Source organism: Eublepharis macularius, chromosome 1 (assembly GCF_028583425.1).
Source record: "Eublepharis macularius isolate TG4126 chromosome 1, MPM_Emac_v1.0, whole genome shotgun sequence".
In the NCBI taxonomy this organism is placed as follows: domain Eukaryota; kingdom Metazoa; phylum Chordata; class Lepidosauria; order Squamata; family Eublepharidae; genus Eublepharis; species Eublepharis macularius.
In genome coordinates, this window is record NC_072790.1 from 118176312 (window position 1) to 118201657 (window position 25346).

General features: G+C 42.2%; 1 protein-coding gene across 3 annotated transcripts in view; it reads left to right on the forward strand.

Annotated features, from left to right (window-relative positions):
• PDE7B (phosphodiesterase 7B) overlaps window positions 1-25346 on the forward strand; it is a 302170-nt gene that overhangs the window by 235310 nt on the left and 41514 nt on the right. For all 3 annotated transcript variants that reach the window (XM_054981714.1, XM_054981705.1, XM_054981697.1), the window contains 4 exons: window positions 11475-11626; window positions 14127-14190; window positions 16216-16311; window positions 19035-19135. In XM_054981714.1, the coding sequence (XP_054837689.1) occupies window positions 11475-11626; window positions 14127-14190; window positions 16216-16311; window positions 19035-19135 (413 nt within the window). The remainder of the gene's footprint in view (window positions 1-11474; window positions 11627-14126; window positions 14191-16215; window positions 16312-19034; window positions 19136-25346) is intronic.

Consider the following 25346-nt stretch of genomic DNA (forward strand, 5'->3'; position numbering starts at 1 on the left):
AATCACCCTGTGAGGTGAGTGGGGATGAGAGAGCTCCAAGAATCTGTGACTGACCCAAGGTCACTCAGCTGGCTACAAGTGGAGGAGTGGGGAATCAAACCCGGTTCTCCAGATTAGAGTCCCTAGCTCTTAACCACTACACCAAACTGGCTCTCTATTGGCATAAAGCAAACTATTAGCCAGATAAGAGAGGTCCTCCGAGTGTAGAACACTCCAAAACAAATTACAAACCTCGAAGGTTATATGTTAAATATTTTGTAAATTTTTATATTTTTAATTCTTACAAAGGTGCAAGTGCTCAAATGTGATAAATATTCTACAATAAATATACTACAATAAATATACAGCTAATAAACCTTCATACATAATCATAAATATTCATCAAGTGTCCAATCCTTGCAGTCCACTTTGAAAAATCAATTCCAAATACCAGAGTTGTAAACTGTATATTCTTAGTTCTTGTTCTATTTCAAAGCTGTTAATACCTGCGTGGAGCTTGAAAACTATAAGTATCTGTGTGGAGTGTGGAGTGTGGTGTGTGGAGTATCCTCAGATGACAGCATTGCCTAGTGGTTACAGCTGAAACTCTCCAAGATTGGGCTATGAGAACCTGTATGATCTTGTTCTTTGTTCTGTTTCAGAGCTGTTGATATTTGTTTGAAGTTTCAGAACTGTTCATATCTGTATGGCACCTATTCATACAACATTACCCAGTGGTTATAGCTGACACCATCCAAAAATGGGCTGTAAGTAGGGGTGTGCAAGGCCTGCCTGTTTCGGTAAACCTGATTCAGTTTTAACTGAATCAGGAAACCGTTTCGGTATTCGCGTTTCGGCTTGATTCGGTCATTGTTTTCAATGAGAAAACCTTCTCCCGGCTTTCCGGGAGTCTGGGGGTGCTTTTTCTGTCCGAATCACACCAAGCTTGATGGAGACCTTCTCCTAACTCTCCTATAACTACCCCCAAGTTTCAGAAAGATTGAACTTTGGGGGGCCATGTTATGCCCCCCCAAACAAGGTGCCCCCATCCTCCTATACTCTCCATGGTTCTCTATGGGGAAAAACAAGCCATCTTTCTAGGTGGCTTGGGGTGGCATTTTGCAAGCAAACTGCACCCAGCTTTCAGGGGACCTGCTCCCACCTGTCTTCCCACCCTCCACCAAGTTTTAGGCAGATTCCACTTTGGGGGGCCATTTTATGGCCTCCCAAAGAAGGTGCCCCTATCCACCTCCACTCCACTATTCCCTGTGGGGGAAATAAGAGAGGCTTGTCTGGCTAGAGGTGACGTTTTGCATGCAAAATGCCCCCAACTTCAGGGGCCCATCTCCCACCTGTCCTCCAACCCTCCACCAAGGCCCAAGCGGATCCCACTTTGGGGGGCCATTTATGGCCTCCCAAAAATGCTGCTCTTAGCCCCCCTTTCTCCCTTATTTCCTATGGGGGAAATTAGAGAGGCTTGTCTGGCTAGGGGTGGCATTTTGCATGCAAAATGCCCCCAAACTTCAGGGGACCTCCTCCTACCTGTCCTCCCACCCTCCACCAAAGCTCAACCAGATCCCACTTTGGGGGGCCATTTTATGCCCCTCAAAGGTGGTTCTCCTGCCACACCACTTTGTCTTTCTACTGTGGGGAAGACTTCCACACCACAGAAACACATGGGATTGGGGCTGCCAATGGACACAGCCACAGTCCACCTGCACCCAAACTGCCAAATACCACACACACCCTCTCCAAAACCTAACCTCCCCTGTCCTGTGACCAGCCACTTTCTATTGATTCCTGTTATGGGACAATCTTCCACAGCAGGAACCCACGGAATGTGGCATCTATGGCCACAGGAACAGTCCCCCTTTTAAATCCACCCCCCACACTGACCCAAAGACACCCTCCCCAACATTCCCACACTGGCCACTACCCCAGGAGCAGGTTGGCCAGCCATCCCCCATTGTTCCCTGTGATGGGAACTTTTAAACTCTCTTTCCCAGGGCAATTATGCACAACCCAGGGGTACCACAATGGTGGGCACACTCCTGAGTGTGAGCTTGTCCCTGTGAAAGAGCACCTGAACCACAGACACCCTCCTCCAAATTCCCCCACCACCTACAGAGATGGCTGGCCAGCCAGCGCCATTGTTCCCTATGATGGGAACCAACTGCACAAAAAAGAATAAAACACAACACACACTGAATAAAGTTTTTTAAAAAAATATTTTCTCACTTTCAAAGTACAAGTAGGCAAAGTACAAGTAGGCATTACACCAGCAGTCCCCCACACAGAAAAATAACACAACTCACTTAACATCAGAGAATCACAAAAACACAATTGCTGTCAAAAACGGTGGAGTGAGTTGTGTTATTTTGTGTAGTAGACTGCTTTCATGCCCTGTTGTGCCCTCCTACTGTGTAACCTAAAGCAGTTAAAGAAATAAAGTGTTTTTGACAGCAATTGTGTTTTTGTGATTCTTTAATGTGAAGCGAGTTGTGTTATTTTTTTGTAAGATACTGCTGGCTTGCCCTTTGGTGTGCCCCTCTGCTGTGTAACCTAAAGCTGTTCAAGAAATAAAGTGTTTTTGACAGGAATTGTGTTTTTTGTGATTCTCTGATGTTAAGGGAGTTGGGTGCATTTTGCTTGCAAAATGCCACCCCAAGCCACCTAGAAAGATGACTTGTTTTTCCCCATAGAGAACCATGGAGAGTGTAGGAGGATGGGGGCATCTTGTTTGGGGGGGCATAACATGGCCCCCCAAAGTCCAATCTTTCTGAAACTTGGGGGGTAGTTATAGGAGATTTAGGAGAAGGTCTCCACCAAGTTTGGTGTGATTCGGACAGAAAATGTCCCCCCAGACTCCCGGAAAGCCGGGAGAAGGTTTTCTCATTGAAAACAATGGCCGAATCATTTCATCAATCTCTGTTTTGGTATTTCCAAAATTTTTCGGTATTCAGAAAAAGTTTCGGTAATACTGAAAAAAACCGAAATGGCCCTGATTCGGTAACGTTAACCTAATAAGAATACCGAATTGCACACCCCTAGATGTAAGAGCCTGACGGGTGTCGCCAGCCTGCTTTCCCGTTTCGACAATGTCTTTTTCAAAGGCTCAAATCAACATACAGTGTAATCAAACCATATTATGTTGCATTAAATATTACACTATTACAACCTCCCTTAATCAAGCCATATGTATGCCTGTTACTTACAATCACTCCAACACCTCTACACTAATTTCCTAGAAGATGAAGGAGCCGACAGACCATTGCCGTAGGGTTCTAATGCTCATGATGTCATATAAATACACTTCTGCAGCCATAAATTACAGATTTAAAGGTACAGTGTTGTATTAAACAGATGCATAATTATATCACAAACAGCAAGAGAGTTCCATCTCGTTATTTAACCCATATGGAAACGTTTTTAATTTGAATATCCCTTCTGACTCCCTTTGCAATAACTTTTGTTGGACGTCATAGTTCAAGGAGGGCTTCATTACTGTTAAAACTGAAACTTTAAATCTTTCTCCCCATGATTGTTTTCCATGAAATGGGACACTAAAGGGGCATCTGTAACATTATTCTTTATTCTGGATATGTGTTCTTGAATCCTCACTCTCAAAGTAATTTGTTTTGGAGTATAAAGCATACTATTGGCATAAAGCATTTCTAGTGATTGACCCAAATCAGTCATTGGCTTAACTGATTTTTGAACAATGTTTTCAGATGATGGAATTCTTGGGCAGCCCGTCAATCTAGCTATTTGGCAGTGGTTTATACACGTCATGCCTTCTATAACTGACTACTCATGGGGGTCATTCTGTGATTGCTGAGAGAAAAAGCTGTTTTCAAGGCATGATGAATAAGCCTCAGATCTGCAATTTGCAGCATTTGAAAAGGACGCCAGGAGATACTGAAGACATAATCAGATTAGATTGTACTGGCTGCAAAACAGATGCACTTGAAGTAGTAGGATAGAGAAACAGAAACAGCTACTCTCTCACTTTGAAAATATAAAAACCAGCACTAATCAGAACAAATGAGTTCCTTAATGGTAATGTTTCAGGTTCGTAGTCAGGTTGGTCTGCAGTCAAAGAGCACGATCTGGGTCCAATAGCACCTTAAAGACCAAATAGATTTCCAAGGTTTGAGCTTTTGAGAATCAAAGCTCCCTTTGTCAGACAGAAGAAATATACTATAAAAACTCAAGAGCCAGATTTCAAAAAGTTTTAGGAAGATGTAATTCTGATTAGGTCAGAAACATTTATGGACTCACATTCCTTTCATAAAATTGTGGAATTCTGGAGTGTGATTAATCAGCATAATCAAAGTGTTATACAATTCTTTATTCTTTTAGTGAAAGCTATAGCTTGTATAAACTAAACACAGTCCCATCAGTAGAAAAGCAAGGCGCTCTGAGCAGTGTCTAGTGTAAATTTCAAGTGTTCCTGCATTGAACGTTTATTTCATTCATTTTTTCTTTTATTGGCACCCAGCCTAGCTTGGCTTTCACAAAAGGAATCTTACTGGTAAGGCAGCAATAATTTAATTCTCTGATTGACTTGTTTAATGAATCACTGAACCAGAGCCTTTCAGTGACTCGTGTTTGGTGATTAAAATTATCTTACATTATCCTGTGATGAAGTCTTGATTGCCTTAATTAGGATTGGAACAAGAGAGAATTCCATACAGTGCAGTTGCAGTGCGATTGGTGAATCACGGCATAGTGTAAAGAGAACTGGATGTGCCTCCCCCAGTGCATGATTTTGAATGAGCATCAAAAGCTTTAACCCAAACAAAAGCTTACATTTAGTAACTATATTAATTTACTCCACTCTCAATATACATAAGAATCACAGAAAAAGCCCCATGTCCCATATTTATTATTTTCACATCACAAAAATCTCCTGCAAGCCATTTTTGTATATGAAAATCAGGGCTGGAATGCTGATTAGGTTTTACCATCAATTGGTTCTGCTCAACCTTTTATGCAAATCTAAGTACAGGATGTTGGTGTAGTTCTGCCACTGCAGTGATAAAATGCCTGCATATCTGTATGTGGGCCTTTCTGCACTGGACATACTTACTGATACCAGCTGTTAAGGCAATACATAGAATAGGTACATATAAAGGCATGGAGAATCATTTCAAGCACTCAGAGCTTGAGACAAAAATACTATAAGAATGATTGTCTCCTCAGTCGGAATGAAAGGCAGACATAGTATTTTGGGTTCCAAAATGGGCCGCTTTATTAAAATTACAACAATTAAACATCAACTACAGCAAGGGCCTAAATAGTGGTACAGGTCATGCCCTGGGGTCACTTCTGGACACCACCCTGACCTGTCTGGGCGAGACACCCGCTGCCTCAGGTGTGAGCCATCCGTCATATGGCTGGGACCTAGCCTGGCCAGGCGAAGTGGTTCACCTCCTTAAAGCTCCCCCACCCGGCCATACAGCAGCGGGGGGGAGACTGGCTTGTCCAGGGGATCCTCACCCAGGGTGTTTGTCCTCGCAACTGGGCCGTACAGCAGCCAGCCGCTCTTGACAGACCCCAGCTCCCCACCAATGGGGAGGTGCCAAAGGTGCTCACCGGCCCACTCAAATTTTCCCCTAACTTATATCCTGCCCCCAGGGAAATTACCTCAGACACACCATGCCAATTACCTCCCTCGTCTCACAGTGCAAGGTAGGCGAAAAAACTCCAATCCCAAGTGCCAATCAGGGACAAAGAGAGAAAAAATTCCTACCTGGCCCCAAAAAGGCGACCGGCTAATCCTGCACTGTAATAGGGTGAGGTGGGTGGGCCGAGCACGAGGCGTGACTGTGAGCAACGTGGGGGCGGAGAAGCCTAATAAGGCTGCAAACTCTGCCCCCTGTGCAAAGCCCCATATGTAGGGTGCACCTTCTGCCTTCCTCCTTCTGAGGAGGCAAAGAACTGCCACCGGCTTAAGTGGTTATTGCTACTGACCGGGATGGCAGAATTCTCCCACACACACACACACTTGGCTCCCTTTTTTATGTAAAGTATCTTGTTGCAGGGTCTCCCCACCTGTTTGTGTCTAACATCTGTCGCTAATATGAGGCCAGAAAGATGTAGCCACATGCCCTGTTATCTAAGATATAGGTATTGTGGCTAGATTTGACTCAGCAATTAAGAAAGCTGTGATTTTGGTATTGTTAGCTGTGCTGTGGCTTGGAGATGTGGTGGGAGGTTGCAAGGGCGGCTATATTTTCATTCTGCTATTTCATTCTTCTATGAGAATTTTCCCAATCATACCACAGTTGTTGCTGGCTTAATATTATATCATTACTGGGGCAGAGAGGCAGCTGGAAAGGCTTTGGATACTGTCCCTTTCCTTCCCCAACTCTTCCTTGATGTTATGCCAGCATCAGAGTTATGTTGGTGCTGTACAGCTTCAGTGTGATGCCAATGTGTCTTGGCACCATCATATTTCAGATATGATACCAGATCTTCACATTACACTCACGCTATACTTGGTGTGAAACTGTTCAGAGACATTGTTTAATCTCCCAGTACCTGAACCTTTTGCTGAATTACTTAAGGACAATTAATATCTATGTGTTGTGTTTTCCAACTCTTTTCAGCTTCCTGGTGAAATGTGTGTCATGTTAATTAGTATGGAGGTTGAAGGAGTGCCATGTCGGTTTTCTGCATTAGGTATTACAGTATTCGGGGCTAATTCTGGCTGTATAAATAGAGTTCACAGGGGCAGCATTAATACTTTGGACTTCTTCTGGCATATTTGTCAAAAAGCTTGGTCATTTCTGGTATAGGATTATTTATTTATTTATTTGATGTATTTAAGATTTCTAAAAGTTCACAAGGCAGTTTATAAAGTTAAAGTATATTACATAAAAATGAGCAGAATAAATTATCAGTAATATTACAATAAATTGAGTGATAAAAAGCCATTGCATAAAATGAGTAAAATATTTAACCCCTCATAAAAATCCCTCAAACAGAAAGAACATTAGATATTAAAAACATTTCCTCACCTTTGCATCCAATTAGGGCCCTCAAGGCAGCAGTTAAAAATCTTTAAAGCCAACTTTAAAAACAATAATACATTCACACAAATATAGTTATACTTAACAACAATTAAAAACTTAAACAGGAAGGAGGGTCAATAAAGGAACACACACAAAAAGTAGGTCAAACGGGCACAGGCAGAAGATAACAATAGAGGGAGACAGATGAATCTCCTTGGGAAGTGAATTCCACAGTTTTGATGTCACAGCCAAGAAGGCCTTTCTAGGGTTGCCACCCATCTAGCCTCCTATTACAGAAGCATCCAGAGCAAGACCCTAAAGATGACCATAATGGTCATATAGCTTCATATGGATATAGGTGGTCCTTAAGTTATGCTGGTCTACACAAAGACTATCAAACAGACTCTGCCATGACAGCTTTGCTCATCTGAACAGGGCCTACCTTATAGCATGACCTGTCTGAAGAGGAAAGCTCCCAGTCTCTGCAAAACTGAATTATTCAGGAGGGCTTTCTTACACAGGTAAGAGGGCTATGCTATAAGGGAATGACTCAGAGAGATGTATTCATACAAGGAAAGGTCTGCACTAGTGCTGTACAATCTGTTGCTATATGCTCCTACTGGATAGTTCTGTTTGATCTGTCATATCAATCTGCTTGTGTTGTGTTCCAGCATTGTTTTATTGTTTTATTTCCAGTGCTGTATTGGATTTCTGTTTTGTTTGTTTGTCTTAGCATTGTTTTTCAATTTTGTATTGGATTTCTGCTTGTTTTCAAATTTCTGCTATCCTCCTTACCCTGTTGTATTGCTTATTGAATTCCCAGCCATGGCTTGTATTGACTTATTCTGTGTAATCCACCTCGAGTCTGTGTGACTGTATGGTTGAGGTTTGTGATAATTATTAGACATTGTATTTCTTCATATTTACATTTTGCCTTGAATAATAGTATCCATCCTTCATTCCATTTAGAATTCATTCCATTACATTTTATAGTTAGCATCATTTTTGTGTACACAGTGTTTTTCTCTGTTTCCCTTCTATATAACATGGGCCCTGGGCTTTTGACCCATTAGGAAGTTGGCAATAGACATAGGCATGAACGGAAAAAAAATGAACAAGCTGTTCGTTGTTCGTTGCCATCCACGAACAACGAACAGTAACGAACATGACTGTGTTCACAAACATGTTAGTTGTTCGTGGCCCCTTAAAGATCCCTTTAAACTATCAGCTGGCAGGTGGCAGGGGGAATTCCCCCCTGCTGCCTGCCAGCTGATAGTTCAAAGGGTCCTTTCTTGCCACGTGCAAGGGGCAGGGCCCTTTAAACACCCCACAAACTGACCTTCCCAATGTCCAATACCGACAAAATTTGCAGGGGACATAGTCCTCACTGTCTTCTGAAGACCTCCCAAGTTTCAGAGAGATTGCACCCCAAGAAAGGCATGATCCATGTGCCCCCCTTTCATTGTCATTTTCTCTTCATAGTGGCAAAAACGGGACTCTCTGGTGAAAGCTACTTTGAGGGGTTGCAAACTGACCTCCCCAATATCCAATACCCACCAAATTTGCAAGAGACATAGTCCTCACTGTCCTCTGAAGCCCCCCTCCAAGCTTCAGAGAGATTGCACCCCTGGAAAGGCATGATCCATGAGTCCTTCCCTTTGTTGTCATTTTCTCTTCACAGTGGCAAAAACGGGACTCTCTGGTGGAAGCTACTTTGAGTGGTTACAAACTGACCTTCCCAAAGACCAATACACACCAAATTTGCAGGGGACATAGTCCTCACTGTCCTCCCAAGACCCCCCAAGTTTCAGAGAGATTGCACTCTGAGAAAGGCATGGTGCATGGGTCTCCCCTTTGTTGTCATTTTCTCTTCACAGTGGCAAAAATGGGACTCTCTGCTGGAAGTATTTTGAAGGGTTAAAGCCAGAAGGAAAGCCAGAAGGAGTTCAGACAGAGTTCAGTCCCTGCCGTTGCCTGGGGAATTGACTGAAAGGCCCCAGACTGTCTGGCTTGATGAACGGCTGATGAAAGCAATGAATGAGGCTTGCAATGACCACTTGTTCATTTAGAATGGAGCCTCACGAACGGCTTGTTCGCAAACAGATGAACAGGCTGTTCGTGGGTTTTTTCTGTTCAAAATGCTGTTCATGCCCATGTCTAGTTGGCAACCCTAGTGAGAAAGTGGGCTGTAAACAACGTAAATAAATCCATAAAGGAGGGCAAATAGAAATGTCCTTTCCTGACACTTAAAACCTATTGTAGATGTAATGGTAATAGATAAAATGCAACAAACTGTACTAGGTGGACAGGTATAGAGAGGAAGTTCCAAAGTGCCACTAACATTGTATCCAAGGGAATCCTGCTGGCAACTCATTAGTCCTAAAAATGCTTCTCTGAATGCCAAATTGTTTCATTGTTCTAGGATTTAATCCTGGAATAAAATCAAGTTGATGTGAGTAACAAAGACTTGTTTGGGTGAAGGTAGAGGAGTGGATCTCTCCCAGTTTCAAAGTGAGAGATCTACTCATAGCACTTGAGGAAGTAGGCTCTGGCCCAGAAAAGTTTATGCAGGAAAAAAGTGTGTTTTTTAAGATGCTACAAGACTCCTGGTTTTGTTCTATTTTGTTTTTTTGCTGCAACATAGCTAAGAGTCTATTTCATTTGGGAGAGGGGAATCTACCTCTCTCCTAAAAATAATAAAACTAATGTTGATAATATAAAATAATGTTTCAGCAGTAGCTTTGCAAACTGACTAAAGGATAAGATTTATAATCCAATAAAATGTTTTACATCACTTAAACACTGCTTACACAATCATCTGACCAGACCCTTGACCCATGAGTTTTACAAAACATATAAATTTATATAAATATATAAAAATCTTTATAACAAGATTTTTGCAAATGATGAGTTGCTAAATTTGTTACCTGACCTTCTGTTCCAAGGAAGAGGGTGTATTGATGGAGACATTCCAAATGACACAAGGAAGAGATAGAACAAAGTGAAAGGATCATTAAAATGATAGATTAAAAGTTGGGTTTTCTGTTATTTCAGATTATGCTCATTTTCCTTAAAGGGGAACAAGGGCTATTTCCTTTCACTAACTCTGTAATGGCCATATTTTTAAACAATTATCATACTATAATTCTTCAGATCAGGATGAAATGTCTTAACTGAAGACATTCAAAGTCATTGTGTATTGTGACATCGTATATGGACAGGTTCCCTGGAGAGTCAACATTAAAATTATCTGAAGAAAAACAAATAAAATGTAGCTTTGTGTTGGAATTGCTTTTACAGCTATGATATACTGGCCTTCTGGAACTAGAAGATTAAAGGAACAATCCATGGAGATCTACTTAGAAGTAAATCCCATGTTATTCAACACGGCTTTGTCCAAGGAAAGTATTCTTAGGATTGCAGCCTAAACCAATTAATTTGGTAGGGTTGTGTCAAGGCTTGCTCAAGGCTGCGTGCACTCCAGAAGCTCCCAGGGAAGATCCCATGTCTTCTCTCCAACAGCAGGCTCCTGTTTCAGCAGACAAGGAAACCCCTGAGCAGACCTGTTACCCCTCTTACCTCCAGAGTCTCCTCCAGGAATGGAGGTTGCAAAGCTGAAGACTGGGGCAAGTGGAGGAGTATACACTTGGCAGCTCAGAGTCTCTCTCGGGAGGAGGCAGTAGTAACTCAGTAGCTCTTTACAGGATTAGGGACCTAGACCTAGCTACAGGAAAAAGAAGGACTCTTAGTTGATTTGAGTCCCAACCTTTGAAGTGTTCAATTCATTTGCCATGTAAGGACAGAATCCATTCAAAGAAAAGGAAAATGAGGCGTGCAAATAATTTACTGTAAAACTCAGTTTACTGTCCATTCAACTATAGTGGGTATTGACAGGACATTATAACTTTGTTATCAGAATCAATTGTGTGGTTCAAAGATATTGTATAGTATTAACCTGTTTACATAATCATGGCTGCAGATGTTTTACAATTTGGAAATTTAGTTTATTTTCTCCCTGCACTTAGGTAACATTAAACATAGAGAAGGTGAGATGGGTGTTTATGTAACATTTCCTAGCACAGAATTCTGTAAAATATTAATCGTGGTTTGCAACCCCAGGTTGTTCTTCAGTGTTCTCAATCTCAATCACATGGATATCTCATCTGTATTTTAGTTTTCACTGAAATATCATGAGGCTAAACATGAATAATTCTCTTTATTCCTAGATTCAGTTTTCCTATCAAAAACATGAAAGCATCCATGCTTAGATTTTCTGTGTCTTCCAGAGTATATCATTTGTTTTATCACTGTCCTTGGGAGAATTAAACATGGTGTTAAAAATGCATCTGTTTTCTTTTGGGTTGGAGAAAAGAACCAGAATGCCTGCATTAAAAATGCATCAACCAACAGTTGACCTTCAATGAGTTTTAGCTTGTTGGTTTAGTGAAGATCTTTGTACCAATTGTTTTTTCACAGATACCATTTACTCAGGGGAAATTAGCACAAAGAAAAAGGTAAAGAGACTGTTAAGCTTTCAGAGATATTTCCATGCATCCAGGCTCTTGCGTGGAATCGTACCACAAAGTTCACTGTATTTGCTGGATGAAGACTATCTTGGTCAAGCAAGGGTAAGAAGCATACAAATTCAGGGCATTAAAAAACCCTTAAACAAAGTGGAGATTAAATTAAGAGCACCATCTCTGAGTTGAACTCATTTGAATTTAATGACAAAGACTTTCACATCAAAGATCCTATGTGGAATTCCTAGTTATTTCCCTAGTCGTGCACACATAGTAGAGATATAAATAGGGTTGCCAGCTCTGGATTTGGAAATTCCTGGAGATTTGGGGGGGGTACAGTCTGGGGAAGAAAGGTTTGGGGAGGAGAGGGAACTCAGTGGGGTATAATGTCAAAGGCTACCCTCCAAAGTGTCTGTAGTCTGACAATAAATTGTAATTACCAGAGATCTCGAGGCCCACCTAGAGCATGGTAACCCTAGGCATGGAAACCATTTAGAGCACAATTTTTGCCTCAAATTCACCCCTCCCCCCCACCGCTTACTTACATTACAACAATATTAATTTTCTTCCTCTAAACATATATTTGTGAATGATAATGCTGAAGTCTGGATACGGATGATGATGATAAGTAGAAGCAGGAAAGTCCTTGGGCTCGCTTCAGTGATGTGCAATGATTAAGAGTTCCTGGTTTAGAACTAACTGCAATTGTCATGACATCTACAGGACCTTTGCAAATTGTAGTTTATATCTTGCCTATTAACCATGATTCTAGACCCAGGGCCTTTGAGCCTTGTTTTTCAACATTTGGATTCAGTTACTGTCTCTAGACCGAGGAAATAAAATCTTCATTTCTGTTGGTACTATACTTTTTATTTTGATCTTTTATGTTATATCTTTCCCCCCAACTAATAACTAAGACATATTTAGGTATGTTTAATCTCCCCCAAATTCCTGGGTTGGTGGGAACCCTTGAAAAACTCTGGCAGTTTGGGGGGACTTCAAAATTTCCAGATATGTCTCTGTTGAATATATTTATTTGTTTTTTCATTTCTTTTAAAGCATGAGCCTCAAATATACTGTTGCTATTCCATGTGTGCTCATATTAAGGTTACTCTGTACTAGACATGGGCATGGACCGGGGAAAAACTACAGATCATCGGTCCATGGTCCATTGCATTTCACGGACCACAGACCATTCATGGACCCATCCCAGTTTGTGAACTGGTTCATCAGTCCGTGGTCCATCACTTCAGTGGGCCCTAGCACTGCTCCCTTCACACTCAGAGATGCCAAACACACAGCATGGCTTTAGCAGGCTCTCCTCCAACCACCCTCCAAGTTTGTCCAAGATTGCATTTTGGATGTCTGAGTTGCAGACCCCCCAAAGCAGCCGCCCCCAGGAAACTTCCAGTAGATAGACTAGGAACTGCAAACGCCAATTGATTTGCATTGGCTTGCAGCAATTGGCAGAGCCCTAGGCTAGCCCAACACCCCACAATCAAATACGAATTGAAAGGGGGGGGGGAAATGAGACAGAAGAGTGAGCCCTCAAGGAGACCAGTAAACTTGCACCCAGAGCCTGACTGCAGCTCTGAGACTGGTTTGGGGCACAGCCCTAGGCTATCCCACTGCCCCATAAGCAAACAAGAATTGAAAGGTAAAAAAGAAGAAACAAAAGTGAGCCCTCAGCTGAGAAAACCCAATAAGCTTGCACCCAGAGCCTGACTGCAGCACTGAAACTGGGTTGTGGCAGACCCCTAGGCTAACCCACTGCCCTGTAAGCAAATAAAAATTGAAAGGGGAAAAAGGAGAAACAAGAACGAGCTCTCAGCTGAGGAAACCCAATAAGCTTGCTCCCACCCAGAGCCTTGCTGCAACACAAGCCCCAAGCTACCCTCTGGCACAATCTGAAAAAAACAACAAGCAGTTCCTCTGAGCTGGTAACCAGCTGGAAACTGAAACTGCAGCTCCACGTTGTGTCTTATATACTAAAGGCGCACGTAGAGATTAATGGGAGCTCTCTGGTTGGCAGCCAGAGCTACCTATCAAGGTTTTCAGGGTAAGATTGGTGTGTTTCAAGGGCAGCAGAAAGTCTGCAGGTGGCTCCTACATTGCCTAGGGAATTGATTGCTCGGCACTGGGATGTCTGGTTTCACAGACCAATGGACTGACAGACCAGACAAAGTGAAAAAAGGAGCATCCCATGACCCACTGGCTCACAAACGCCGAACCGACCTGGTCTGTGTAAAATTTGGTCTGTTTTTCGGTCCGTGCCCACCTCTACTCTGTACAAAATAGCAAAATTATTTCAAATCTTTTGAATAAATAGATTGAATGACCTTGTGTTCCTTTATGGTTTTCCCTGAAGCTTAAGTTGACCAGGGCCCAGCTCTGGGAAGGAATAACCCTGTCTCTAAGCATGTGCAAAGTGCATTTCCTTCACCAACTCCACATGCCTGAGGGAATGGGATTCCAAATCACAAGTATGGCTGCTGGCTAGCTTGATCGCCATTATTTTTTAAAGAGCTTAAGTATCGGTTTTAATGGTACACTAAGTGCACAAACCGCCATTCTGAATTTCCTATTTATATTATATTTCTATTTCCAGCACATGCTATCCAAAGTGGGAATGTGGGATTTTGACATTTTCTTGTTTGACCGCTTGACAAATGGTAAGTTGCAAAAAAAAAAATCCAGTTCTGAAATCCCTTTACGATAGCTATTATTAGTAAATGCCTTTAGGTTCTCTTATTACATTTTTTTTATTCCTAAAAGTTTTTCTCCTTGTATGCCAGCATGCCCATATGAACATTGGGGTGTAGAAATCAACTCAACCACACAATATGTTTCATGGAATTTGCCATGTATAGAACTTGATAGTGTGTGATTGCCAAAAGATCTCATTCTTCTTTGTTAAAATAAAACAAGTTTCACATTCCCCCCCCCCTCCTGAAGGAGACCTCTGATTCCCCCCAATTATTTGTGGGGGTCTCCTGAGACCACTACCCCCGGAGCAGCATTTCATGGGGCATTTTGTACTGTGCAGGAAGGGGGGATTTTAACAGAATCAGAATCCATGGGAATTCTAGGCTAGATCCAAGCCTATGTTTGGAAACAGTCTTTCCCTTTTCAAAAATGTGTCTTTGTTATGAAAAGAAATATTATGTATTTGTAGCTCTTAAGCAGGAGAAATACCTAAATGACCATCAATTCTTGTTTCCAAAATTTTCATTTTAAGTGTTTTAGAATGAATGTATCTGCACTTGGTGGTTTGGCATTGATGCCTTGTATAAATGAGTGAAGATAGTATGATGGTGGGAAGGACCATAAAGCATTTGAGTGGCAGTTCGATCTAGATTCCAAATACCCAAAAGGTTCTTTCACTACACAATGGAGCATTTTTAAACCATGAAATTCAATTACAATTCATATGGGCTCATAGGACATGTGCTTCATTCATATGTTTGTTTGTTAATTTAAAAATGAAGTAAAATTGCCAACGATTGATTTCTCAATAATTTGTTTGGCATGGGGACACAAATTAGCTTTGGCTAAATGCTGAGGATAAAAATAACTGAGATGAAAACACAATTGTAGTCTGTACAATTATATAATTCAGTGGTTTTCCATCTATGGTGTTAGAAACTCCAGTTTTAATTCATTAGCTGTTTATTAGGGATTTTATCTTCAAAGAGATAATAATGGACAAGTTGTTCAAAAGAAAATGGCTTGTTAACTGTTATACATCTCCCCTTGCATGGTGCAGCTGCAGAGGGATAATGTCGTAGTTCGACATAGATCAGGAGTGTGCTTCCCAGGAACTGAGAATATGCCCTAAAACATGCTCTAGAATCTTTTGTGATACACAGGTATTTCATGACTAATGCACAGGGATTCTTTAACAGACAAATGGATGTGGAAAGAAAAGTCTGAGCACCACGGGTATTGTTTAGAAAACCATTCTTTTCTAAGTTTTAAGCAGTTGTTCATTGTCATAATAACCATATGAAGCAACCTGAAATGGAGTAAGACAATTGATCCATCCAGCCAAGTGCTGGCCGTGTTTTAGCCTGTAGAGCAGAAAGAGTACTTTAGCACTGTTTTCTATCTAGTGACATCATCCATCCAGCCCAAGGTCTCAGTCTTGCATATATTTTACAGGCAAATAAGGGTGCATGCAGGCTTCCTTCCCTGCAGGAGCAGGTGCAGCCCGCAAGAGGAGCTCTGCTTCTTTTTCTGTCCCTCATCTCCTGCCACATGCACCTGGCTCCAACTCCAACTGCAGAGTGGCACCCTCCTGGCCTGATTCAGGCAGGTTTTGTCTTTTAAAAAACATGCTTTTAAAAATGCCCAGCATGTTTGTGTAGTTAAATGCTTCCTTGGTGTCTTATCGGAAGGAAGTTTGTTTTTTCTTTAAAGTGGAAATATTTCTCTAGGTAGGATGGGGAGTGGCTTCATGAGGGCCACAAAGGTCACTAGATCAGCAATCTGCCCCGCCATCTGTCTAAAAAGGGGAGACTATGGATCTATGTTGGTCTACCACTCAAGATATGTATGGGCCGTCAGTGGACTAATTATGGAGCAGATGAAATAGAAGCACAACTAGCAAGATGGCAAATCCAATTATTGGCATCATTACTACGAAGGTTGCTATGTGAAGTTTTATCTAGTTAACAAAATACTTTCTGTTCTCTCAGGAAACAGTCTAGTAACCTTGCTGTGCCACCTCTTCAATGTTCATGGGCTTATCCATCATTTTCAGTTAGACATGGTTACATTACACAGATTCCTAGGTAAGTACATTCTTCACGTCTCTGCTATGAATTATCTGTAAATTCCAGTATTGTTGCTTCCCTGTGGCAAGTGGGAAGACTCACAGAGAAATTTACACAGCATAGCATGACCTCTGGGCAGACAGCAGCTGTGAGATCACTGAAGTAAATGTGGACATGTGTCTAGAGCCCTGGAACAAGGATATCCTGTCCCCAGTATTATCTTTTCAAGAAATGAAAACTGGAAGATGGGCTCCATAGCACATTTCACTAAATGGTCCTCTCACAAAGCCTAACGTGCATATGATGTGAAAACTGGGTAATATGGCTGGGAAAAACTGTTCCTCCTTGCAGTCCACTTACCACATCTCCTTTAAACAAAGGGGTAAATTGCACATTACAAAAAATGCATGTAATGAAGCCTATACAAGATATATTAATGAAAGCGGCATTCAATGGTGGTGGGGGGATGCGGGCTGTGATCTGAGCAGAGATGCAGCAGGGCACGATTGTAAACACGTATGCAAAGAAAAGCAAAAGGAGATGATTTTGAAAAGAACAATGGTCAGTAGAAAAGAAATAAGCTCTCCCCCCTTCTCAAAGCTGTTTTACATTTTTAAAAGGTCAGGACAACATTGAAATAGATTTATTTATTTAAAGTTCTCAGTCAAATTGACTCTTAAAGCAGCATTTGTAGGTCATGTCCAGTTGTCCTCAAAGATCATAGCAGTACTAGAATGCAGCAAGCAAATTTACCATACCTGTTGTGACGTGTTCATTAGCCTTTCAAGAAGTGTGTCTATCCTATCCGTTATTACAGTTGTTTATCAACTATAGCTAAGAGAATCTTATTCTGAATACTTAATGTTTTTGATATGTTTTTGACAATCTAGGTGAGGATTTAGAAAAACGAGGATTTATAACAAATGAACTCCTGTTAAACATTAGCTGTTGTCTTATTCCCCAGCTAGCCAGGCCTGTAGTTATAGCCTGTCTATTTAGTATTATAAAGATAATTAATTATGCACATATTTAAATCTCATTTATCAGCTGCTCACCCCCTCCCCATGTTCTGTTCTGTTCTGTTCCTCAGCTCTATATTCTGGCAAAGCATCTAATTCCTCATGCCTTTTAGTTCTTCACTGGGATCTTAATTTCTAAACGTTGGTAAATACTAAGATCCATGTCCTCTCATACCCACTCTAAGAGCTATCTTAATTTAATTTGTTTAAAATATTTTCTTCTAGTCATCCTCACTCTATCTGCATCTCCCCCTCTCTGCAGACCAAGGTCGTTGTGCTCTTCTTGTGGCAGGCTGGTCCCCTGAACTTCTCCTCTTCTCCCTCAATTTTGTCAATGTAGAGCAGCACCAGTTGAAGCCAATAAGCAGCCCCATTCCTTGCCAAGCAACCCTAGCCAGAGTACAACAAAAGTGCACGTGCAGCATGGTAAAGGAGAACTGGGAAGATCCTGCACTGGTGGGAATGTAGAGACCCGGTTTATTTGAAAGGAGGGCTTCTCCTCTCTCTCTCCTGGACTGGATCATTTGGTCCCATTTCCCTATTCACTCTTCAGAATAGCACTGCCTGACTTACAGCAACATCCTTCTATAGGAAGAAAATGTCTTGACAGATTACATAATAAATTCCTCCCTAAGTGCTGTGTTAGTGTGACATTTCTTTTTATCCATCTTCAGTAGCTTGAAATTGGACCACCACAATGGCACAATCAGGCTTCAGCAGAAAAAACTGTAGAGTTCTTCTCACTTGTTAGGCTAATAGAAGCAGAATGGGCTGTAGAGTTCTCTGCCGGTTTTCCAGATGAAACTTAACTATTTTGGCATTGGAAAATACATGTCATTTACTTAAAAATGTGAGAGGGGGAATTGATAGCACAAAATGGAGAGCACCTGGGCTTCAGTGCTTCTTCTTTAAGGTGATTTCAAGGCTTCCAATTTTGAGACTTGATGACATTATATTGACATGTAGCGTGACTGAAGGTATAATTCATCCAGTAAAAAAGTCACCCTGCTGAGGATGGTGGATCCACTCCTTTGGCACACATATACAGGAGCTTCTGGTGCTTTAAAGCTGAGCCTTGAGTGTGGGACGAAGTGTTTAAAGAAGCAGAAAAACCCTGTGTTGGCATAATATCTTATGAGTTCTGCTGAGAGTGTTGTTAGGAACGGCTGCACTGTGGTTACCTTTTGTAGTGGAGATGTGCACGGAATTGATCTATCCTGAGCTCATAGTATCTTGTGGCTTGCAGTGATCAAATATGCTGAATACGTACCACTAAATAATGCCAGAAAGAAGTAAGAACACATATTAAGCCAAATACAGGGCAAGGGATCCTTCCTTGTTGCTTACTGATAGTCACATAGGAAAACAGTATTAAATTGCATCATCATAGATGTTGCCTCTCTCCTCCCTCCCAACACTATTTATTTTTCTTCTGAATGGGTGCTTTCATTAAAAAGCAATAAAGGGCTGATTTATTAACTAGACTTCAAATCCTTTGAGTTCTGAGGAATCTTTTCTAGAGAGTGATTTTCTCCCCGCTCCCCCGAGACAGCCTCATAAGAGTGCCAAGCCATAAAGTTCTAGAAAGAGTGCCAGTCTGCCAAACTCAAGGAATAAACACAATTTCAAAACAGCCAGACATACTTTAATCTCAGATTTAAATCACAATTGTGATTTGGATACAGGAGAAGCTAATGTTTTTCCCTCCTTCTTTGTTTGCAGTTATGGTGCAAGAAGATTATCATAGCCAAAACCCATACCACAATGCTGTCCATGCTGCTGATGTCACACAAGCTATACACTGCTACCTAAAGGAGCCCAAGGTAACCATCTTCATTTTCCATTGAGAGTATCAGATCCTTTTCCTTGGTGGATAATTTTCCCACTCCAGTGATTTAAGAAAATATCCAAGATCTCTCTCCTCTAATTAATATTATATTGTGTTTGTGGCAAAGAAGTCTTTGATAAAATTGGCTGCAAGGGTTGCAAGGTGAAATGTTCATGTGTCAGGGAACTAAACATTCAGTAGCTTCTGTAAGGATGCAAAACTTGACCTTTGGGGTGGGATGTAAATGTTTCATAGGAGATGGACAGGGACTGGGAGGCAGTCCCTGGGCATAGGGGAGGTAAAGGGCAAGGGAACCCAGAGGCAAGGCAGCAGCATGAAAGGCACAGAGGACTGATTAAGAAGAATCTCAGAGTCAAGTATGTGGAGGAGAAATATGTTTTATTTCTGTAAATTAATGGGGGCTTTGTATATATGTTTACTGTGGTTCGAAGTGCAGGCCTCTAAGGTAAGGAGCAGGGTGGATAGGTGAGTGAAATGTGCTGTGATTGGTCAATAGCTGTACCCTAGGGAGCAGAGTGAACAGCAGTGTTTAGTCTGAGTGAAGGACAGGCAAATATGTGGAATCTTGAATCAGTCTGTGTGTTAAAGTTGCCATCCTCCAGGTGGTGGCTGGAGATCTTCCAGAATTACATCTGATCTCCAGGCCACAGAGACCAGTTCTGCAGGAAATGGCTGCATTGCATGGTGGCTCTGTGGCATTATATCCTACTGAGGTCCCTCCCTTCCTCACACCCCATTCTCTTCAAGCTCCTCCTCTCAAATCTCCAGGAATTTCCCAACCTGGAGCTGGCAACACTGATTATTCTTCTAAGTCAGGCAATCTGTGTGGGAGTCTAAGGCAGTCTATGTCTGTGAGGATGAGATCATTGTTTTGTGAGTGAAGAACTGTGTGGAAAATTAGGCTTCGTAACTGGGTCTGTGAATGTACCTTTAAGAATATATAACTGTTTTTGAAACCTAATCTTATGAACCTGTTCTGAAACCAAACACTTGGTTTGGGGAACACTAAGGGAGTCAGAGAGGCAGAAATGTATAGGTCACATGAAAATGCCACAGGGAAGGAGGTAAAAGTCTGGGTCAAGTAGAGAACATCCTCCTGAGGTAACATAAGGAGGAGCTCTAATAAGTGTCCAAGGCAGTTTTTTTAAACAAAAATTGTTACAAGCGGCTCAGACAGTGGCTGCTTCCACACACGTTGGATAATCCACTTTCAATACTCTTTAGTGAGCATTTGATTTTCCATGTGTGGAACAAAAAATCCACTTCAAAAGGATTGCAAAAGTGCATTGAAAGTGCATTATTCAATGTGTGTGGAAATGGCCAAAGTGCTGAAGAAACCTCACCATATATTTAAGATCAGGAGGGACTCTGGTGGCTAAAGTGGGCTGGAATAAGCTTCTGAAAGGCAGAGCTTGAGGAAACTATGGGGAAGTCGAACTGAAGAAAGGAGAGGATGTGCCTGATTGGCAGGAAGGAACAGAGCAGGCAAGATAGGCTTAGAGGGCTGGTGAATATGAGTCAGGGATCTAATGAGATGCTTACAGTGAAATCCTAAGCAGAGTTACTCCAGTCTAAGCCCACTGAAATCAATCAGCTTAGACCGGAGTAACTTTTCTTAGGATTTCACTGTTAGTTGCTAAGTCCATAATCTAGAATCTAACATTAGAATTTGGCCAATTGAGGTTTCTACTGCTGTTGTCACAGTGTGACCTAGCAAATCTAAGATAGTAATGAAGGCCAAAATGCCAGGAGGGGACATGTGGGGGTGAATTTCACATATTGGCTTGAATTACCCAGCGAATGGTACCTTGCTGTCTTCATTTAAAGGGCAGTACTTTTGGAGGATTGTGGTGCAGTACCCTTAAGAAAGAATATTAACTATCTGCTGGGTCAGTGTTTGCTATTGCACTGTTCTTAGTGCTATCAAGAAATAACCATTAGCTACTCCTGGAGGGTATTCACGTACATCGGAAACCACCTTAACCACTTCTTGGGAATCTTTCTTCCCATTTAAGTTAATGTGCTTAACCTCCATTCACAAGCAAATATGTCTCCCTTTTTAAATATCATCACATCCAACCAGCTGGTGTGGAAGAAAACACCTCCTAGTTGCCCTGGAATTAGGAATAGTAGTTAGCAAATGTTTGCTTCCTCTCCTACCATTCACTTAATCCACTCTGTAGTTCATTATTTTTTTTAAATAGTTATATCGTTTCCTGATCTTATTTCCTTTTTGCAATGGTAACACCAGTTCATTTTTATCCTAGCCCTATAATTCCACATCTCTGGGACTAAAAGTGACAGAAAGGAATAGCCTAACATTTCCCCACGTAAACCAATATTGCTGGGATTCAGTAACCAGCAACTCATACGAGTTCTTCTCCTCCCTCCTTTTCACAGCAGGTGCCAAAAACCTGCAGAGTCCTGCCACCATGCTGAAAGGAAAAGGGGCTGAATCTATCTGATTAAGTGGAGTCAACAAGGAAGAGAAAGACTAGCAGGTGACAGAAAAGCCTCACTGGCTTGCAGCTAATACTACAAAGCCCAAAGATTCCTGTAGCTGGGCTGCGGGGAGAAGAAAACTGGGGAATCTGCCTAATTAAGGGTGAACAGAGCTAATGAAGAAGAGGAAAGCAGAGAAGCAGGCAAATTAAAGTTGCCAGTGGCTAAAGGCAAATTTAGCAAAGCCCAGAAAGTCCAGACCCTGGCTACCACCAGATTCTCTTCACTCCTTTTCATTCACTGATTGGCGCAGCTTCTTCAAAAAGGAGGGGAATGGGAATGCACCTCTGCACAATGTTCTTTTTTAACAAGCAGGACAAGATAGTGAAGAAATGAGGCATTTCCCACTGTTCTGTCAGTTTTATTCCAAGAGTAGTGGAGGTATACTGAAACAGCACTTTGGCAGCAGAAAGAGAGGTTAAAGTGCTGAAAAAGCCTCCCCCAAGAGTATTCTACTTGATGGGGGGGGTGGAATTTCCAAAGGAGGGTGCCAGTGAGAGGAGCTTAACTATTTCTTTGCCCACAGGTTCTTTCTGGCAAATACTGCTTCGTTCTAAGGTTGCTTTTCCTTCAACAAACTTTAAAGTCTGGTGAGAAGAGGAGAGGGGAAAGCTTTTCACAATTATTGGATGAGAGGCATTTGCAATGGAGAATCAGGCAATGGAAGAGTTAGGCACTACCTTTTGCCCACTGACTCTCTCTTGAAAGCGCTCCCTTACCCCCAACTTCATGTTATAAGGTAAACAGGGTTGGGAGCCTTGTTTGCCTTAAAGAATCTAATGTGTCACAGATACCCTTTTAATCCAACATAGCAGAGATTCAACCTGGTTCTTTATATGTGCAAAGCTGATGCTATTCTACCTGTAACAGACCTTGCCCCTTGTAACCCTCAGACCAGTCTTGAAATTAAAAGAACAACTGCAGCACTTTGTTGAAGACTGAACACCTTTCCTCTTAAGTTTAAAATCCTCAGTTAAGTCATTTGCTAATAATATCCAGCAATACAACTATATCCTCTCCCTCTCCCTCTCCCCCTCTATACCTTCCCTTTTGTGCTGTCATGTTTCAGCCAACATATGACAACCCTGTAGTATTTTCAAGACAAGAGACATTCAGAGGTGGTTTGGCACTGCCTGCCTCTAGCTTAGCACCCTGGCTTTCCTTGGTGATATCCCATCAAAATACTGATCAGGGCCAACCCTGTATAGCTTCTAGATCTGACAAGATCAGGCTGCCCTCTTATAATGCATTGTGGTTAAGTGGTGGGCTATGAATCAGCATTCTGCTAGTTTGACTCCCACTACCGCCTTGAGTTCAGCAGGTGGCCTTGGGTAAGGCACTCCTCTCAGCCCCAACTTCCCAGCTGTCTTTGTTCACCGCTCTGAGTGTGGCACTAATCTGTCCAGAAGGGTGGTATATAAACACACTGTTGTTATTATTCATAAATTAAATAGTACTACTTAGAGGTGTATACTGAGGAAATGCCATTTTCTGATCCAAGGCTTCTGAACAAACTCCATTTCATCATTGGTTTGTTCTGTGTGGACCAGTGTGGATCTAATGTGTTTGGGTTTTTCATTATCATGAGTTTTGGCCCATTGCTCACACGCAAGGTGGGTGTTGGCTGATCATGCTGTTCTTTTCAAGGGGGATTGGGGGATCAAGGCTCTAGGGCAGCTGTTTTTGCATTTAACAGCACCAAAATCTCAAAGAACTCAGTCCTCCCTCCAAATAATTGACCCACCGAGTATGAGCACCCACACAACAACAGGGTTCAGTGTTTATGAACCCTGAAGAATGCTTGGGGAAAGGCATCAAGGCACATGTTGGGCAGATCTGCACACACACACTGTTCTTCTGTGGGGTTGGGGGGAAAGCAAAGCTTTATTTGTATTTAATCAAAAGCCAGACATTCGTTACCAACCATTAGTCCCCCCTCAGTCCAAAAATCCGTCAATCCAACAAGTTTCTCCTCAAGAAAAAACACACATACAACAATGTACTCTGAAGAAGGCAAGTGTCAGCAGGCACACATGATGGCAAGAAACTAGCTGGCAAAGCAGGAGGGCGCTCAGTTGCCAACCAGCACAGCACAGCAATTTTTTTTAAAAAAAATCATGCTTTATGAGAGTGCCCCAAAACTCCCTTTGAGTCTGTTGTCTGTTATCTGTTGATGTCCTGCTTCCCTGTGCTTTGTAGTTGCATTCTCACAATGAGGGGTGAATCCTCCTCATTGTGAAGGAGAGGAGTAAAAGTTAGATATTTATATTGTATTTCTATTTCCTACATTGCTTAAATATACTACTATTTACTACTTTATATACTTTTCCAGTTGTAGCATAATGTATTTTGTATAAGGTTCTATGCACTTTCTACTGATAATGCTATTTCTATTTTTCTTTCTTAAATAAAATTTATTTAAAAACATGAGGGGTGAATCTTTCCTTTTGACACTCAGGAGAGCCACTGCCAGAGTCCATGCAGGTGGATTTGACAAAGCTCCGTCCTCATCTCTGAACTCTGGAAATGAAAAGCCCAGAAAGAACGTGTACACTCTTCCCAGGCTTTAAAACTAAGAGCAAATTGTTCCCGTAAAGGCCTTCATTTCAGCACCAGATTTCTTGTCACAGTGGACCTGCTGTCTCATTGGAGAGACTTGCTAGAATTCTGACTGGCACTTCACTCAATGCCCTCTACCTCTGAGTAAAGCCAATACAAACGGAACAAACCATACATGGAGGGAAAGTAATTGAATGATAATCGACTCAATAATCAAGTAACAACCAGCTCAAGCAAGTAACCAAATAACCATCCAAAGGGACTGTACCTTTAATTTTCGTTCTAGAGAGGCTTATGGACTGTGGATGCTTCAATTGTGTTTCAATCATGTTTTTCTAAATAAGTTTGACTTTGTACTTTTCATTGTATTCAATATATATTTAGACTGGTTATTTTGTTACTTGCTTGAGCTGGTTATTACTTGATTATTGAGTTATTATCATTTGATTACTTTCCCTCCACATACGGTTTGTTCCGTTTGTATTGGCTTTGGTTTGTGTGTTGGAGGAGCCTCTGTGTACATTGCTTGTCTCGCCCCCTGCTGCCCTCTAGTGGTGACGGTGGGTCCAGCCCCGGCGGCGGCAGGAGTGGTGGGTCCGTCCTGGGCTCCTCGGCATGCTGTCCGGCAGGTCAGGGCCTGCCCACATCCCAACACCCCTTTGGGGCTCCTCCTCAGGCCTCAGAATGGGGTGCCTTGGTGCTTGAGCTGACTTGGCTCCCTTGCACCTTGCTTCCCTTAACTGGCTGCCCCTTCCACAGCAGGGACAGATGCAGCGTTCTCTTCCTCCCCGGCCGAGGTTCAGAGCCCGCCTTAAGTACCCTCACCCTAAGGCCAGCTCCACCCCCTCTCTCCTGAACCTGCCCCCAAAGCAATGCTTGCCACCTGGTCCAGGTGTGGCAACACCTTCCTGGCCCAACTACTCCCCTGCGATTGGCTCCCTTGCCTCAAGTCCCCCCCCCGGTCCCCTTTGTCCTGCCTCCTTCCTGACGGGCAGGCAAGCCTGCCTCTCTCCCTCAAGGTTGGGCCCGCCCCAAATCGGAGATGGCAGAGCTATCTAAAAATATGGATCAAGTCCAAAAAGACCTACAAGTCACACAGCAGAGAGTTAATGCAGTAGAAAACG